At 72.0% G+C, this 17813-nt stretch overlaps 4 protein-coding genes across 4 annotated transcripts; 2 read left to right on the forward strand and 2 right to left on the reverse strand.

The window, feature by feature from the left end:
* Positions 1 to 1935: 1935 nt before the first annotated feature.
* Positions 1936 to 2541, forward strand: AURANDRAFT_62647 (expressed protein; the record flags this gene model as incomplete). The annotated part of the gene is made up of 1 exon (XM_009036680.1): positions 1936 to 2541. One exon carries the CDS (start codon positions 1936 to 1938, stop codon positions 2539 to 2541), a length of 606 nt encoding a protein of 201 aa, XP_009034928.1.
* Positions 2542 to 2979: 438 nt separating this feature from the next.
* AURANDRAFT_62648 (hypothetical protein) lies at positions 2980 to 7101 on the forward strand (the record flags this gene model as incomplete). The annotated part of the gene is made up of 4 exons (XM_009036681.1): positions 2980 to 3459; positions 3968 to 4027; positions 5906 to 5947; positions 7039 to 7101. The coding sequence occupies 4 exons, from the start codon at positions 2980 to 2982 to the stop codon at positions 7099 to 7101; spliced, it is 645 nt and encodes a 214-aa protein (XP_009034929.1).
* A 1325-nt stretch (positions 7102 to 8426) lies between these two features.
* AURANDRAFT_62649 (hypothetical protein) lies at positions 8427 to 9960 on the reverse strand (the record flags this gene model as incomplete). The annotated part of the gene is made up of 2 exons (XM_009036972.1): positions 8427 to 8463; positions 9065 to 9960. The coding sequence occupies 2 exons, from the start codon at positions 9958 to 9960 to the stop codon at positions 8427 to 8429; spliced, it is 933 nt and encodes a 310-aa protein (XP_009035220.1).
* Positions 9961 to 10077: 117 nt separating this feature from the next.
* On the reverse strand, positions 10078 to 12115 carry AURANDRAFT_36757 (hypothetical protein; the record flags this gene model as incomplete). Its single annotated transcript, XM_009036971.1, has 1 exon — positions 10078 to 12115. The coding sequence occupies one exon, from the start codon at positions 11835 to 11837 to the stop codon at positions 10188 to 10190; it is 1650 nt and encodes a 549-aa protein (XP_009035219.1).
* Between the last annotated feature and the right edge of the window lie 5698 nt (positions 12116 to 17813).

The following is a 17813-nucleotide window of genomic DNA, read 5'->3' on the forward strand; positions in this document are numbered from 1 at the left end:
GCGCCGTAGGGCTCGCCGTAGACGGACTCGAGCGCCGCGTCGTAGGTCGCGTCCGTGGACCCGGCGTAGACCATGCCCGCGTGGTAGAACTTGGCCACGCAGTTGCGGCACATGCCCGCGGCGATCATGATGTCGATGTTGCTGCAGTCGTCGGACACGCCCTGGAGGTGGGCCACGATGGCGCGGAAGGCGTACCTACGCGAGCGCGTCGGCCGCGCGCGCGCGCGCGCGCGGGCATGCACGCCGCCGCGGACGCCTGCGCCTCGAGCTGGCTGTGCGTCTGCGGCGTGATGCCCATGCTGCTCTCCTGTTTTGTGGCAGTTTCGACAGTCCTCGGCGCTGACGCCCCTCGGAAGGCTCGGACCGACTGCAACAGGCATGACGGGCGCTCGAACGCACGAGGCAGGCCTCTCTAGGACTGGCCCGCCGCGGGCAAAGTGGGGCTGGGCTACGACTCCGTTACAAGCGATCTCTCGATCGTGGGTTTTCAGGCGGGCATGTCGTCGTCGCTGCTGTCGCCCGCGTGGCCGCCGCCGCCCGGGCCGTCCTGGTCGAAGGTGTCGAGCATGTACGCGGTCTCGGCGAGGTAGGACGTGGCGGCGCGGAGGCGTTCGTTGCGGAGGCGCTCGAGGCCGAGCTCCAGCTCGGCGCTTTCGAGGCGGCGGCGGAGGGACGCGACCTCGTCGTCCTCGGGCGGGGCGGTCTCGCGATCGTCGAGCGGGCGCGAGAAGTCGATCGGCCCCCCGCCGAGCTGCTGCGGAGCGCGAGCGATCGAGCGCGCGCGCAAGAGCCCGCGGAGGAGGTTCTGCAGGTGCGCGCGGCCGCGGTACGCTTGCGTCGCGGGAGTGAAATTCACCCAGAGCCGCTCGAGTTTGAGGTGATAGATCTGCGGAAAGCGCCCGTCTTCAATAATCCGGAAGCGCGCGTAGCCCTCCGCCTTGACGGCGTAAACGCCGGGACCGGGCTCGACATGACGCAGCTGACGGTCCACGACTCCGACGAGGAATTCGCTCGCGCCGTGCATGCCCGTATGGATGCTTCCTTCCTCCCGTATCGCGACGTTATCCGGATGAGGCGGCGCGGCGTCGCGCCACAGCGGCAGCACGTCAAAGGTCGCCTGCGCGAGGAGACTCGTTTATACATCGTCGACATTGAAAGTGGACACGCACCAGATCGACGAGGTAGCATGAAGTCCACAATGCTGACGCGCGAACGACCGCGGCCTCGCTGAGAGGATGGACGCCCCCAGCTACAAAAAGAAAACTCGCGTCCGTCGGCTCCCAGACGGCGAGGTGTTCGAATTCCTAGGAGCGGGCGTGACCGAAGGAGGGACGCGCGGAAAAGAAGACGCGGCGCGCGCGCGTGCGTGTCCGAGTCCCGTCCAAACTCCTCGGGCGTTCCCCAGCGCGCGATGCCGGCGTAGCGCCGCTCCCCCTCCGCGATCCCCTCCGCGGTCAGGAGCAGGACGAAGGGATCGGCCTGGCGCGGGTGGCACCGGGGCGGGAGGCGGCCCTCGTCGGGCCCCTGCCCCGGTCCGCCGGCCATCCACGCGCATTCGATCGCGCTGTCCGCGGCCGCGCCGCAGGTCGCGAGGTTGCGATAGGCGAGGCGTGCGCGCCGGTCCGCGTCCGGCGCGCCGCGGACGATCAGTGGCAGGAGGGCGCTCGCCTCCGCGGGGAAGGCCTTGAGGAAGAGGTTTCGCCAGAGGTCCCGCGACGGCAGCGACCGAAGCTCGTCGCCCCACGCCTTCGACAGCGTCTCGAGATGGCAGACGTCCCGCGCGACGAGGAACGCGACGATGGGCGTCGCGGCCACGTCGAAGACGTCGATGAGCGCCATGGCTCGCGAGCGTACGACCCGTCCCGAATGTCCACTCGGACTGCTCGCCAAGCTCCTGCCACAACAGTCGACGCGTGGTGCGCGGCCCGACCCACGATGATGGATCGCGTGCGCCGGGACCTCGGGAAGATCAGCGCTTTGGGCGGCTTCAGCGCGGGCCTCAACGAGATCCTGACGGCCCAGAGCGCGCGGGGCCTCTTCTTCTCGAGCGTCGCCATCGTCCTCGGCGCCCTGCTGACGGTCGCCGAGTTCGAAGAAATCGTCGCGCGGCACGGCTCCGCGGACGCGAAGCGGCGCCTCGGCAACTTCGTGGAGGACCTCGCGCTCTACAGTTCGTTCGTCCGCGCGGCCTTTTCCTTCGTCGCGGCCATGTGCCTCGCGACGCGCGCGGGCCTCTTCGTCGGCGCCGTCGTCGTGCTCATGGTCGCCCAGAGCCTGAGCCTCGTCTTCGCGTCGGAGCTCGTGGCGCAGAGCGTCCGCTCCGCGCAGGGCTACCTGCCCGTGCGCCGCACGGGCGACGACCTCGTCGAGCCCTACGTGGACGGGTCGCCCGCGCGCGGCGAGAAGAAGGGCGTCCGCTTCGGCGACGGCGCGGCGCCGGGCGCCTTCGCCGCCGCCGCCCACGGCCACGACCACGACGTCGTCGGCGACGCCGCGGGCGTCGTCGAGACGAAGCACGACGGGTCCACCATCACGATCTAAGTTCTTGTCTGACCATGTGCCTCGGAGAGTGACAGGTCCACCATCACGGTCGAAATGAAATGCGTGTCTTCTGTCGTTCATTTGCCTCGGGGACCTCGAGCACCATCACGATCTACATGCGTGTCTTCTGTTGTTCATTTGCCACTGGACCTCGGGGCTCCCGTCGAGCTGCGTCCGCGAGGTCGGTGCTCGCGCGGTTCTCGAGGCAAATCGCCGCGGGCCCGGCTTCGCGCGTCACACGCGCGCGGGTGACCTGCCCCGGGTGTCGCCCCGCGTTTCGCTTCGATCTGCACGCGAGTCGAGAGTGTTTGTGTGAAGTCACGTTGAAGTTTAGATGCAGTTCCTTTCTCGAGCTATGGTGAATCCTGCGGCAGCGCTCTCACGGACACCATGAGCTGAGCAGCGCGTTGTGAAACTCCAATGACTCCCGCGCCGTCGATGTCCAACGACGACGGCTGCGACGGCAGCGGCCCTTTCGAGTGCGGCGGCTTCTTCTACGACGTGATCCCGTGGTGGCACCTCATCAGCCCGCTGTTCCTCATCTTCGTCGTCGGGCCGCTGCTCCGCTACGGGCTGTCGCAGCGCGGCGAGTGGAGCGGTTGGGCGTCGCTCGCGGGCCGCCACGCGTCGGCCTGGCCGGGCGACGCGGTGTCGCTGGGCACGGCCCAGTTCTGCCGCATGCGGAGCCGCGGCTCCTGCCCGCAGAAGCTCGACAACGCGCTCCACGTCGGCGCGGCGCCGGGCGCGCTGTGCCTCGAGGTCAAGTGCTGCGCGGCGTTTTCGAAGATGCCGCCGCTCGTCGTGCCCTGGCGGTCGATCCGCGACGCCGGCGCGGTCTCGCAACCGTGCGTCGCCGCCGGCGAGCTCGTGCTCGACGAGGACGAGGACATCGTCCTGACGTTCGACCTCTACGCCGCCGTACTGGCCTCCTGCGCGACCGGCGGCGGCGCGCCGACGGCGGCGGTGGCCACCGCACAGGTCGCCCCCGAGGCCGGCGCGCTCCTCGAGCTGGGGAACGTGCTCTAAATTTTTTTAAGAGGCGTGGCTAGGAGACGTGGATCTCCGACGGGCCGCCGCGCGCTGCCTTTTCACCTTGCTCTTGCGCAGGCGCTTCCTCTTCCTCTTCGGCGCGCAGACGGCTGGGGCCGCGGCGGCGGGCGCGGACTCGGCCGGGGGCGCGATTTCGACGCGCTCTGCGCTCGGGGCCTCTGGCGTCGCCACGGCGGCCACGTGCGGCTCCGCGAGCTGGGGCCCAGGATCATCCGGGGACGACAGCGGCCGGAAGCTGGATCTCGTGCAACATGGCGGCGCGGAGGTGGGCTGATATCGGTTCGTTTGACCACCATCTCGACTGGCTTCTCGAGGCGTGGCGCAGCCGCGGCAGGCGCCCGTGAGCACACTGTCGATGATTTTGCGCTGGTCGCAGATTGCGCACACCTGCACGCGGCCCCTCCGGTACAGCCTGCCGTACTTGTCGCGCAGCCGGGTGGGTTCCACCATCTCGTTTTGCGACGCCTCGTCCGGGGCCCAGAGGAATGACGGCGGCGCGGCCGCTTCGTCGTCGGACTCCGAGCTGATCACGGACTCGTTGTCCGTGATCGTGCTGATCACGGACTCGTCGTCGTCACCGCCGTCCGGGGGACGGACGGGCAGCGCGACGGCTCTTTCCGGCGACCAGTGGAATGGCAGGGGGGCGTCCGCCTCGGGACTCGATGACGACGCGTCGCCCATAGTGAAATCGTCGTCCCCGCCACTCGGGAGCGTCGGAGGCTCCGGGGACTCCTCGACGGGCGGCGCCCGTGTCTCGTCGCCGCCGCTCGGGAGCGTCGGAGGCTCCGGGGACTCCTCGGCGGGCGGCGCCCGTGTCTCGTCGCCGCCGCTCGGGAGCGTCGGAGGCTCCGGGGACTCCTCGGCGGGCGGCGCCCGTGTCTCCGCGAGCAGGTTGCGGTAAGTCGGCGGCGCGTCCTTCTTTCCGGCGGCGAAGGACGACACGAGCTCCGACGCCCACCGCGCGTTGGCCGGCGTGCAGTCGAGGGCGGCGGGCTCCGCGGCGCCGGGCGGCTCCGGCGACGACGGCCGCGGCGCCGGCGAGATCTCGTCGCCGCCGCTCGGGAGCGTCGGAGGCTCCGGGGACTCCTCGGCGGGCGGCGCGGGGCGGCGCGTGACCGCGAGTTCGAGCGGGCGCGTGCGGAACCAATCGGTGAGCACGACGGGGTGCCCCTGCACGGCCGTGATGACGTCGCCGACGCGCAGCCCGGCCGTCTCCGCGGCGCTGCCGGGATCCACCGACAACAGCGCGTAGCCCTCGGACTGCCGCTGGATGCGAACGCCGAGCGGCCCGGGCGCGCCGCGGATCGTGCGTAGCTGCGACGTCGTCGCCGGCGCCGGCTGCGCCGGCGCGGGCTGCGGGCGGCCGCGCTTCGGCGACCGTTCCTCCTCCGGCGGCTCGAGCGGTCGCTTCTGGGACGCGTCGAGCGGCGGCGCCGAGAGCGCCTCGAGGCGCGCGAGCAGCTTCTTGTTCTCCTCCGCGAGACGCTCGGCCTCGGTCGTCTTCGCCTCCAGCGCGCGCGCGAGGCGCGAGTGCTCCTCTGCGAGACGTTCGGCCTCGGTCGTCTTCGCCTCCAGCGCGCGCGCGAGGCGCGAGTTCTCCTCCGCCAGACGCTCGGCCTCGGTCGTGAGCGCGCGCGCGAGGCGCGAGTGCTCCTCGGAGAGCGGCCGCTCGAACTTGCACGCCCTGCCGTGCTGCACCGCCGCGGGTCCGTGGGCGAAGGTCCGGTCGCAACCTCTGGGGCAGAGGAACGCGCCAGATTGGTTGCGCGGCCCCAAAGACTTCGAGGACGGCGTCGTCCGGCTCCGCTCGCGGCACTCCGTAGGATGGGCATAAGGGCCTCGGAGTGCGACTCCCTCGGCCTCTAGCACTGGCTCCATCTCCCGGACGATGACGCAAGCAGCAGCCTCGGCGTTCGCCGGTGCCAGAGCGAGCTGAGTTTCGTCGACCTCCAGTGCATCGCCCGCAAGCGACGTCGCGAGGGCGCGGTCGTTCGCGGCGGCGTCGGGCACGTCGGCGAGTTCCCCGGCGTCGGCGGTCGCGTCGGCCTCCGCCGATGCGTCGCCTGCACTCTCGATCAGCTGCGCATGGTCAACAGCGTCTGCCGGCGATGCAGCCTCGTCCTCGGCGTCCTCCGCCGGAGCGGGCGCCGGACGCGCGCACGCCCTGTCGAGTCCGCCGGCGCGCTCGGCGACAGCGGCCATGTGGCGCTTGGCGCAACGATATTTCTGCTGGCTCATAAAGTGGCCACAGTGGCTCCTCAACGTCGCTCCCAGCCTTTTCCAGGCCGCCTTGTCGCCGAGCAGATCCTTATAGGTCCAGGGCGTGACGTCGTCGCCGCAGACGGCGCACACGACGGTCTCCTCGTTCACGACCAAAAACTGGCGCGCCGCGCTCCCGTCGACGTTCCGAAATTCGTTGCGCACCACGCCGACGTCGGTCGGCACCGCAATGAGCGCGTCGACACGCCGCTGGAGCGCGAAGGCCTCCGCGGTGGGCTGCGCGCGCGCGGCGACGTTCTCGGCGCTCGGGCTTGCCGGCGCCGGAACCAGCTGAGCTTCGTCGAGCTCCAGTGCATCGCCCGCAACTCGCCGCGCCGAGGCTAGCTCGCCTTCGTCGTCGTCGCTCTCGTCGCTGTCGCCGTCCACGATAAAGTCGATATCGCACGCAGAGTACCCCGCGGCCGTCCAACTCCGCACGCCGAAGATACGCCGATTACCATGGGCCTTCTTGAGGTGGGCCAGATCAAGCTCGCGGGGCGCCTCGCCGTTCAGCACGGGATAGTCGCGCGTGTCGATGTATACGAGGACGGGCAGCGCGCTCATTCGCCCGGGGCATTCGCCGCACCGCTTCGGACAGTCTCTCCGCCACGGCTCGCGCGCGCCGCAGCCCAAGCACTCGATGTGGAGCGCGTCGAGCTTCTGTTTACCGGGCAAGAGCTCGCCTCGCGGCCCGCACGTGCCGCACCACTTCTCGCCGCTCGTTTGTCGCCGCTGCACCGCAAGTTCCACGTCGCGCTTGCGCACGAGCACCTTGCCTTCGATCAGCTTGCCGCATCCCGGCGCGTCGCAGTAGATCCGAGACGCGGAGGTGCGCGCGCGCTTGGAGCCTCGCGCCCGAGAGTCCGTCAGGTTCGGCTCGTCAGACGCGTCCAGGCCCAAATCATTGCTCGCAACTTGCTCGGACTCCGCCTCTTGCGCCGCGGCGACTTCTTCCGATTCCTCCGCGTCGGTAGAATGCTCCGCCTTCTCGTCCGCCGCCTCGTCCGGGAAGTTCAAAGGCCGACCAAGGGCTTCCGCTTCTTCGTCATAAGCTCGCGCGGCTTCCTCCTCCGTCACGAATTCGCCGATGAGATACTCCTCTCCGGATTTGGTGATCCTCGCTTTCCACGGCGCCCCATGCCCATGCCGCCCCGTGTGAGAAACACCCACATACTGGCTTTTGCGCAGGCGACGGGCAGCTTCCTCCTCCTCGGTGAGCTGCAGATCTTCAGGCGCGTCGAGTTCCGCTAAAACGCCCGGCTCCGCCGAATCGTCCTCGGCGACGCGAGGCTCATTAGCAGACGCGTCGGTGTCCACAAAAGCGTCCGTGAGTTCGTTCGGGAGGTTCACCGGCTTGCCCAGCTTCAGAGCCCGCGCGTCGTAGGCCCGGGCCGCTTCTATCTCCGTCGCAAAAGAGCCAAGATTCTCCCCACGGTCTCGCGACGGATAAATGACCGCTCCCCACGGTCTCGCGATGGATCCGCGCCCATGTTTGGTAACGCCAACGTACTGGCTTGACCAGCTCTGACCGGACCGCCGCACCTGCTTCACCGCCTTGACGGGCGCGGCCATCGTCGCCGCCTCCTCAGCGACGCGAGGTTCATCATCATCATGTGGAACGTGCCCGTACGAAGCTTCGTCTGGCAATGACTCCGCGCCCTGCTCCGTGGCCTCTTCCAGCGGTCGGAGATTCCGTCCCGGCAGGAAACCCAAAACTTCGCCGCCCTTAGCGCGCACGTCATACCGCTTGCAGGTACGTACAAAGCCATGGCTTTTGACAATAGTTCCAACTGTTCCATTATAGCTCGAGAAGGTGATCTCCTTCGAGAATGAGAAGGTGATCTGTGAGCCGACGCTCAGCTGTGAGCCATTTTGAGGGTTGCTCGACGCAGCGGCCACCGTCGAAACGTGATTCTCCGCGGCGTCGTCATTCGGGCAACGACACGCCGGGCACGACGCTGCGTGGCGGTCCAACACCTCTTGGTTCGACGCGAAGCGATGGCAGCCGTCGCAGCTGTACGGCCAGAGCGCCTCTTTCACCTCGTGGACCTCCAGGTCCTCCGCTTCTCCGTCGAGGTCCGAGCCGACGTAGACCACGTGGTACAGCGACGCGGGTCGACCCTGGGAGTTCACAAAGTCGGATTCGCGATGACTCAGCCAGCCGACGACATAGCCCAGCTGCTCGAAGGTCTCGTCGCCCTCGTCGCTCGTGACGGTGCGGACGACCCAGCGCAAGACGTACGGCGACCCCTCCGTCCTCCACCCGTCCTCGAGCACGTAATTCTCCGGCGCGGGCACCAGCAGCTTCCGGTCAAAGTTGGCCGTGTCAGCGGGGCTCGGCCGGGCGTCCTCGTCGACTTCCTCGTCGCTGCTGGGCGCTTCAGGTGGTAGCGACTCATTACCATTGCTGCTGTCGCATAGTGCGAGAAAGCCTTGTGCGACAAGTTCCAAAACATTGCCTGACGCGGTCCGCACATCATATCGAGGAACTTTACGGTTAGCAGTTCCACGTGCCTGAGATTTTCTTGTCACGATACCATGGCTCTTCACAATGATTCCCACAGTTCCATTGTAGATCATGGTGTCACGGCCGCTAAATCTGCTGAACCTGACCTGAGATCCAATGCTCCAGTGCGCGTCGATCGGAGCCTCGCTTTCGTCACTCGATTCAGACTCCCCCCCGCGCAGATCGGCCTCGCGCACGTTGTAGTCGCCGGTGGTCTCAATCATGGCTCGACGCACGGGTCCGGGTACCGTCGATCCGTCGACAACGTGGGGGTCTGAAACTGCGTCGTTCTCCAAATCGTCGACGACCAAATTCCCTCTCGCGACAAGCTCCAACACCTCGCCCGATGTCGAACGCACATCGTAACGATCCAGAGCAGCAGAAGCCTTTGGATCTTTCCCGGTCACGATCCCGTGACTCTTGATCACAGTCCCGCGCGTTCCATACGGAGCGAAACGTTTCTGACATCTCGTAAAACTCACGACACATCCAACCTCGAGCGGAGATTCCGTTGCGCCGGCGCTCCGTTTCGCAGCCCTCCACGGCGCGGCGGCGACCTCAGGCTCTGGCTCCTTCGGCGCGTCCGCGCGCAAGCGGATGGAGCCCTGCGGAAAGTCGAGGCCGGGGACCATCTCGAAGCGTTCGCAGTGCTTCGGAAACTCGATGTATTGGATGTCGCAGTACTTCTTCGCCCGTCGCGACACGCACTTGCCCTCGTACCACCGGCTTGCGCCCAGGAACATGCACGCCTCCCCGACTCTCGGCCAGCGCGCCGCGTCGCGCCAGGCGCTCGGCGCCGCGTCCCGCTCCGCGGTGTGCGGCGCCGCGTCCAGCCGCGGCGCCGCGTCCGGCCGCGGCGCCGCGTCCGGCCGCCGCGCCGCGTCCGGCGCCGCGTCCGGCCGCCGCGGCCGCGCCTCGCGCCGTCGCGGCGCGAGCGCGCGCATCCAGTCCACGGGGACCTCGTCCTCGACGTCGCCGTCGTCGTAGCGGACCGCGCAGGCCGCCGCGCTCGGGCAGCGGAGCACGCGGCCGGCGTAGTACTTTTGGCCGCCGGCCCAGCGCGCCTCCACGGCGTCGCCGACGGCGAAGGGGTTCTCCGCCGCCGGCGCCCCGTCGTCGACGCCGACGGAGGCCGCCGCCGCATCGTCGCGCGGCTCCTCGGGCGTGCAGCTCCCGCAGACGAACGACGGCGCCGAGCGGCAGCCCGCGTGGACCCAGGACTGGCCGCAGAGCGAGCAGGGCACGAGCGCCCAGGACGCGTCGCGCGCGCGCGAGCGCATGGTCCGCTCGTCGGCGTCGTAGCGCCGGCCGCGCGGGCAGCGGCACGACTCCTCCGCGCAGGCCGGCGCCGGGTTGACGACCTCCTCGACGAACGTGCACGCCTTGTTGGGCTCGAGCCTGACGCCGAGCTCCGTCGCGAAGGCCGTAAAATGGGAGTCGTCTTTGCAAAAGGGGCAGCGGAAGAGCCGCTTCGACGACGCCGCCCAGTGGCCGAGACATTCACCGCACACGGGCTGGTGGCAGCATGGAGTCGTCACGCCTTCCGCGTCCGAGCACACCGCGCAGAGCAGGGGCTCGTCGCCGGGCCCCATCCCAGTCCTCATCGCGAGCTCATCCGTTCCATTCTCCATGGGCTGCGGCGCATTCGCCTCCATCATGTTTTTGCAGGTCACCTTGTATTCAATGCCGACTTCGGAGACGCGTTGCGTTTCGGGCGACCGGCCGGCGGGATATGTTACGAAGAGGGGCTGCGTCGCGGGGCGGACGAGGAAGAAGGGCGTCGGCGCGCGGGGCCGGCGGGCGGCGGCGCGCGGGCCTCGGCGCGCGGCCCTCAGCGCTTGGACTGCTTGCCGGGGCCGCGCGCGGAGGGGTGGAGCTGGCGGCGGGGCGCGTAGGTGAAGCCCGCGAAGGTCTGGTCGTCGGAGCCGCCGTCGTAGCGCGCGGCGGCCGTGCGGCTCGGCGGCGAGTGGATGGGGAGGCTCGTGAACTCGCGGTCGAACTGGGACGTGTCGAGGCTGCCGACGACCTGGGGCTGCCAGGGCGGCGCGACGGCGCCGTCGAGGAGCGCGTCCCAGTCGACGCGGGCGAAGAAGGCGTGCGCCTTGATCTCGTCGGCGTCGCCCGGCCCCGAGCCGAGGCGCTCCGCGGGGTCGCGGTGGAGGAGCGCGGCGAGGAGGCCGCGCGCGTCGCCGCTGAGGTAGGCCGGGTAGCTCAGGTCGCCGCTCTTGATGCCCTCGAAGAGCTTCTCGCGGTCCCGGCTGTAGAAGGGCGGCAGGCCCGTGAGCATCTCGTAGAGGAGCGCGCCCAAACTCCACCAGTCGACGGCGCGGCCGTGGCCGCGGCGCGCGAGGATCTCCGGCGCGAGGTACTCGGGCGTGCCGCAGAAGGAGTGGGCGCCCTTGGCGTGGGCCGTGACGCCCTCCTTGGAGAGCCCAAAGTCCGTGAGGCGCACGTGGCCGCGCGCGTCGAGGAGCACGTTCTCCGGCTTGAGGTCGCGGTAGACGACGCCGAGCGCGTGGACGTGGGCGAGGGCGAGGACGAGCTCCGCCGTGTAGAAGCGCGCGCGGGGCTCCGCGAACTTGCCGAGCTTCTGGAGGTGGCAGAAGAGCTCGCCGCCCGCGCAGTAGTCGAGCACGAAGAAGAGCTTCTCCGCCGTCTGGAACGCGGAGTGGAGCCCGACGACGAAGGGGTGGCGCACGTAGGCGAGCACGCTCCGCTCCGTCTTCGTGTGCTCCACCTGGTTGCGCTTGACGATGTTCTCCTTCTTGAGCACCTTCATCGCGAAGATCGTGCCCGCGCGGACGTGGCGCACGAGGAAGACCTTGCCGAAGGACCCCTTGCCGATGACGCGGATGGTCTTGAAGTCGGAGACGCAGGGCGCGCGGAAGCCGCCGCTGTCGCCCGAATCGCCGCTCCGCCCGAGCGACGACGCGGGGAGGCTCCCCGGCGGCAGCTCCGAGCTCGCGGCGCGCTTGAGGCCCTTGTGCTGCATCTCGTCGACGTGGAGCGCGCCCCGGCCGAGGCCCGGGGGCGCGCCGCCGGGCTCCCAGGGCCCGGAGGCGCCGCCGCCGGGCGCGACGCCCCCGAACGGGTCCGGCGCGCCGCCGAGGCCGCCGCCGAGCGGCGCGCCGCCGCCGCCGCCCGGCGAGCCGCCGGCCGCGGACGCGCCCGGCGACGGCCGCCCGGAGCTGCAGGACGCGCCGAAGGTCGACGAGTGGGGCTGGAACGACGACCCGGGGATGTACTCGGCGTTGCTGTACTCCTCGAGGTCCTCCATCGACGCGTCGTCGTCGCCGTCCTCGTCGAGCTCGTCGAAGGGCGCGCCCCCGCGGTAGGGCCCGCCGTGGCCGCCGTCGGACGGCGCGAGGTCGTCCTCCTCGAAGCCGTCGACGCCCTCGCCCTCGTTCTGCTCGAGGTGCCGGTCGAAGAGCTCGTCCATGTCCATGTCGCCCGCGCCGTCGGACTGCATCATCGACGACATGGCGACGTCGCACGTGCCCGCGGGTCGCGGCCGCGGGTTACGAACGAGCGGCGAGGCGGGCGGCGGCGCGGGGACCACGCCCGGGGCGAGTCAGGCCCGGAACAAATGAGGACAGGGGGGGCGCGGAGCGATCCCGGGGGCTCGAACGCTGGCTTTTTGGGGCGCACGAGTTCGAGGGTGCGAGCGTACAGCTTCCCTCGACGCCGGATGGGTGCGGGGGTGGGCCCGACCTGCGCAACCTGCAGGAGCTCAATGGCCGGCCATGCTGCCGTGTCTCTCTCTCCCGCGAGAAACGTTAGTTCACCTTGAAGCGCCGACAAGTTTACCTCGCTGCGCTCAAGGGCCTCGCCTAGAGCTCCTGGTGGTACTCGTCCTCCTCCTCCTCCGTTTCCGTTGCCGCCCGCGGGAAGTGGGAGGCGGGCACCACCCCGCCCGCGCCGTCGGAGACGGGGAAGTGCTCGAGGATGTGGGCCGCGTCGTCCGCGAGCACCAACAGCACGGGGATGTGGACGTCGAGCCAGGGCCGGGGCAGGTCGAGCCTCGCGAAGCCCTCGCCGCGGGCCCGGTCGCCGCCGGGGACGCAGTACTGGTCCAGACCGTCGCAGTCGCCGTCGTCGGCGACGACGAGCGCGAGCGCGCCCGCACGCTGCGCGGCGAGCGCCTTCGCGACCAGCGGGACGGCGCCGCGCTTCATGAGGGCGATGCGGTGCGCGAGGGCCGGCGCGTTCGCCAGGGGCCCGTCGCCGAGCAGGGGGTCCGCGGCGACGAGCTCCGCGGCGACGCTCACGTGCGGCGGCGACCAGTGGCAGAGCCACGCGGCCGCGCGGTGCTGCGGCTCCCGGAGCGGCGCGCGGAAGCCCTCGGTCCAGATCTCGAGGTGCTCGCCCGTCGCCAGGGCCAGGGGGCCGTGGGCCGCGTGGGCGTGCGCGTCGAAGAGCTCGTCGAGCTCGCGGCTCACGTGGCGGAGCGCCGCGCCGTAGAGCTCCGCGCCCCGCGCCGCGGCGTCGTCGCCGCCGTCGCCGAGGTGGTGCTTGTCGGGCTTCTTGAGCGCCGCGCCGTGGCCGTCGACGACGTGGCGCCGCGCGCCCGCGGGCAACAGCGGCGTCGCGAGCGCGGGCGACGGCGCGGACCACGCGCCGACGCCGAGCCGGTTGTAACAGGCGGCGGAGAACTCGTAGGCGTGGACCTTGCCGTCGTGGGACGGCAGCAGGCCGCCGTCGACGTCGATGTGCAGGGGCCCGAGGTCGACGTCGCCCGCGGGGAACGACCCGAGGCGCCGCCAGTTGCCGTCGAAGGCGACGCCGTCCGCGTGGCGCGCGCGGACGAGGACGCCGACGATGGGGTCGCCGCCGTCGTCGGTCTGGCGGGGCACGACGACGTGGGCCAGACCCGGGGCGTCCGGCGGCGCGCCGGCCCGCGGGACGAGCGCCGCGGACAGGCCCTCGATCGCCGGCGGCGCGCCGTTCGTCCCCGTCTCGTGGCTCGGCGTCCACTCGCTCCAGGGGCCCGACGCCTCGCCGTAGGCGACGCGCGCGCGCCACCGGTAGGGGCGGCCCGGGAGCATGCCCGTGACCTTGACGTCGAAGGCCGCGTCGCCGAAGGGGTCGTACGAACGCGAGTGCCTGGGCAAAAAATCGGGATGCGACGTCGCTTCGACGCGAGTGTGCCGCGCGTTCCAAAACACGCGTCCACGCGTCGAGACCGTTCCGAGAGATGATCGCTCGTCCAAGAGTCAGCCGAAAAGAGTGGAAACCGACCGAGCTAGGAGCCTTTGGGAAGCGCGCGCTCTTGTCCCGCCCCGGCTCGCGCTCCTCCGCCGCGTGCGCGTCCGCGTCGAAGAACTGGACGCCCGACGCGTTGCCCGACCCGTGCGTCGCGAGCTCGAGGGCCGCCGCGACGGGCTCGCCCGTGGCCTCGTACGCGACGTCGAAGCCGAACTTGGCGTCGTCGCCGGGCTTCCGCGCGTAGCCGGACGCGACGGCGAGGGCGCAGGTCTCGCGGCCGACGGCGACGACCTTGGGCGGCGCGAGCTCGGGGATCGTCGCGCCGACGACGCGCCAGCGCCAGCGCTGGTCCGCCTGCCAGAGGCCGAAGTTCCGCTTGCCGCGCGCGGGCGGCTTCTCGGGCCGCGGGAAGCTGGCGAAGGCGGCCCAGGGCAGGTCCTCGCCGTGGAAGTCCATGCGCGTGTCGAAGGCCGGGTCGTCGAGCTCCTTGACGAGCTCGTGCTCCCGGGGGCCCGACTCGTCGGGGAACGGCCGCGACGCCGCGGCGTCGCGGACCAGGGCCTTGCGCGCGGCGGCGAAGTTGGCCGCGTCGAGCGTGCAGAAGCGGAGCACGAGCGCGCCGGCGGTGGGCGTCACGGCGAAGGCGCCGGCGCCGCCGGGCACGAAGAGGCCGTTCCTCTCATCGTTCGCCGACGCGGCCCACCCGTCGCCGGACGCGGCCGCGGCGCCGCGCAGCACGGCGTAGAAGCTGTGCGCCGGCGCCCGGCAGCCCGCGTCCCGCGCCGCCACGACCTTGGGCGCCACGAGCGCGCCGACGCGCGCGGCCGCGGCCGGCGCCGCGTCGTTCGCGCGCGCGACGAGCGCGCCGGCCGCGCGCGCGACGTAGTCGTGGGCCACGTAGCGCGGCACGACGAGCACGTCGAGCAGCGACGCGCAGGCCGGCCCGGCCCGCAGGCAGGGCGCGCCGCCCGTCGCGAGGGCCGCGTCGAGGCTGCCGTTGACCAGGGCGAGGCCGCCGAGCAGCGCCGGGCGCCCGGCGGCGAGCACGGCGTCGTAGAAGGCCTCCATGGTCGCGACCTCCTTCGTCGCGTTGTCGTAGGTGACGACGTCCGCGGCGCCGACGAGCGACGCCGCCAACGCGAATGCGACGCGAGCGAGCGCCATCATCGTTGTGCGAGCGGACCTGCGACAGGCAGCCCGGTCGAGGATGCAGTTCAACATCTGTTCAGCTTACCACCGGAGGCTCTGTCATCGCATGGGAGCTGTGCGTCGTCCACCCACAGGACTGGACGACTACGAGACCGCCGAGTAGATCCGCCGTGTTCGCGCTCGCCGTCGACGACGCCTCTCGAGCTCTCGACGAGTAGCGCCGCACGACATGGAGACGGTGATCCTGGCGCTCCAGCGCGAGCCCGGCGAGGGCTGGGGCATGAACATCGGGCGCCGCGGCGAGGGCGGCGCCTTCGTCGTGACGTCGATCAAGCCCGGCGGCGCGGCGTCGCGGGGCCCGGCGGCGCCCGCCGTCGGCGACGAGCTCACGGGCGTCGCGCCCGCCGCGGGCGGCTTCGTCGACGTGAGCGCGGCGTCGACGGGCGCGCAGATGAAGGCCGCGTTCGGCGCCGCGGGCGACGCGTGCCAGCTCCGCGTGCGCCGTGAGCGGCCCGAACCGGCCAAGCCGACGTTCATGGCGCGCTTCGGCGCGCGCGTCAAGAAGGCGCGGAGCGCGTCCGTCGACGCGCGCGCGGCCTTGGCGTCCGCGTCCGCGTCGCTCGGCGACGCGGCCGCGCGGCTCGCGACGGCGGCGTCGACGGCGGCGTCGTCGCTCGGCGAGGCCGTCGCGGGCGACGGCGGCCGGGCGCCGGAGCCCGGGGCCTGCGTCGCCGTCGCGCCGCGCGTCTACGCCGTCGTGGGAGGCGGCGCGCCGGACGCGGCGGCCGTCGCGGCGGCCGCGCGCGCGCGGCTCGCGGAGGCGGCGTCGACGCGCGGCGACCAGTTCGCGGAGCTGGGCCACGCCGACGCGTTAGATGACGACGTGGCCCTGCGGGCGCTGCTGATCAACGTCGGCGACGCGCCGGCGTCGCCCGAGTTCCTGTCGGCGTTCCGCGGTCGCGTGGTCGACGCGGGCTTCGACGCGCCGCGCGGGAGCCCGACGCCGACGGCGGCCTACGCGACGCGGCTGGGTCTGGCCGTCGCCGCCTGGCTCACGCTCGACGAGGCGGGCCGCACGGCCGTCGTCTTCGGCGATTTGGGCGCCGGCGACCGCTGCCGGTGCGGCGTCGCCGTCGCCGCGGCGTGCCGCGTCGCGTCCGCGGTGCTGGCGGCGTCCGAGGCCGCGCCGGGTGGGCTGCCGGGCCCCGGGAGCGGCGCCCCCGGCGAGCGGCCGCGGGTGGACAGCGCCGCGGAGGCCTACGGCGCGTGGCTCGAGGCTGTGTGGAATTCAAATCTTCAACTCGACTTCAATGTGCGCATATGCGACAGTTTCGACGCAAGCTCTTCAGCTGTGCTTCGAGAACTTGACGAGAGCAATCGATTCGTCCAAAAATCAGCCGAATCGACTTCGATTTGACCGAGCTAGAGAATTCTGAGGTTTGGTCGGGACCACCCAAACCAGTGGTTGAATTCCACACAGGCTCGAGGCCTGCGGCGGCGACGCGGCGAAACGGTTACGGCTCGAGGGGCTGCCGCCGTCGTTCGCGCGGAGCCTGAAGCATCTCGACTTTGCGGTGGAGGCGCGGGGGTTACCGAACGAGCGGCCGCTGCGATTGCTCGGCGTCTCCGTGCGGGGCCTGCCCGTGAGCGACGCGCCGGTGCTGGAGGTGGCGAGCCCGGGCCTCGCGCGGCCGTGGACGTCCGACGGTGCGCCGGGCGCCGTCGAGTGGGACGGCGACGAGGCCTTTTACGCGCTCGGGAACAGCGACGACGACGCCTGCGTGCTCCGGGGCGACTTCGCCGTCGTCGTGCGCTTCGGGGGCAAGTACCGGTCGACGGGCGACGACGCCGCGCCGATCGCGCGCTTCGTCGCGTCGTCCGCGTTCCTGTGCGACGGCGCCATCGACGCGCGGAAGCGCGACATCGACGTCCACCCGGCCTACGCCGCGGCGTTAGCGCACGACGACGACCTGCGGCTGCGCCTCGCGTTCCGCTACGACGATGACGCGGCGCCGCCGGCGACGGCGGACGCGTTCGCGCTGCCCGCGGACCCGGGCGACGCCGTGCTCCGGGGCCTGGCCGTGCTCGTCGCCTACCACGCCGTGGCGCCGGATGAGGCCAAGGTGTCGAAGCTGCCAGGCGTGGGCGCCGCGGCCGCGCGCGCGGCGCTGAGATTCGGCGGCAACGACGTCGACGCGGCCTTCCGCGCGCTGTCGACCTTCCCGCTGCTCGCCGCGGCGGGCGACGCCGCGGCGGCCCACGGCGACGTCGCGGCCTACGCCGCGGCGGCGCCGCGGGCCGCGGCCATGGACCGCGGCGCCGCCGCGGCGCCGCCGCGCGCGCCGCGCGCCGCCGCGGCGACCGCGCGCCTCGGCATCCGCAAGCCCCGCGCCGCGCGCAAGCCGTCGCTGCCGCCCGCCGCGCCGGCGACGCCGGGCCGCGCGGCGGCGGCGGCGAACCTCGGCGCCATGCGCGCGACGACCGTCGACCGGGCCGACGACCTCGTCCTCGTCTACGGCCTCATCGGGGCGCCCGAGCCCGTCGTCGCGGCGCCGGCGCCGGCGCCGGCGGCGGCGCCCGCCGGGGCCGCGCCCGCGGCCGCGGCGCCGGCGCCGGCCGAGCCCGCGGCGGCGCCCGAGACCCCTGCGGCGGCTCCCGCCCCGCCGGTGCGCGAGGCGCCCGAGCTCGCGGCGGCGCCTGAGCCCCCGGCGGTTGTCAAGCCCTCGGCGGCGCCCGAGCCCGCGCCGACGCCCGCGCCCGCCGCGCCCGCCGCGCCCGCCGCGCCCGCCGCGCCCGCCGCGCCGGCGCCCGCCGCGCCGACGCCCGCCCCCACCCCCGCGGCCGCGCCCGCGTCGACGGCGGCGGCGCGCGCGAGCCTCTCCGGCATGCTCGCGGCGCGCGGAGGCGCCGCCGCGGCGGCGCCCGCGGCCGCGCGCGTCGCCGTGGCCAAGGCCGACTACGCCGCCCAGGCGGAGCGGGAGCTGTCCTTCGCCAAGGGCGACCGCATCGCCGTGCTCGAGGCCGGCGCGCCCGGCGACTGGTGGAAGGGGTCCCTCGGCGGGCGCCGCGGCTACTTCCCGTCGAACTACTGCGACGTCGACGC

Source organism: Aureococcus anophagefferens (assembly GCF_000186865.1).
Source record: "Aureococcus anophagefferens unplaced genomic scaffold AURANscaffold_5, whole genome shotgun sequence".
In the NCBI taxonomy this organism is placed as follows: Eukaryota; class Pelagophyceae; order Pelagomonadales; family Pelagomonadaceae; genus Aureococcus; species Aureococcus anophagefferens.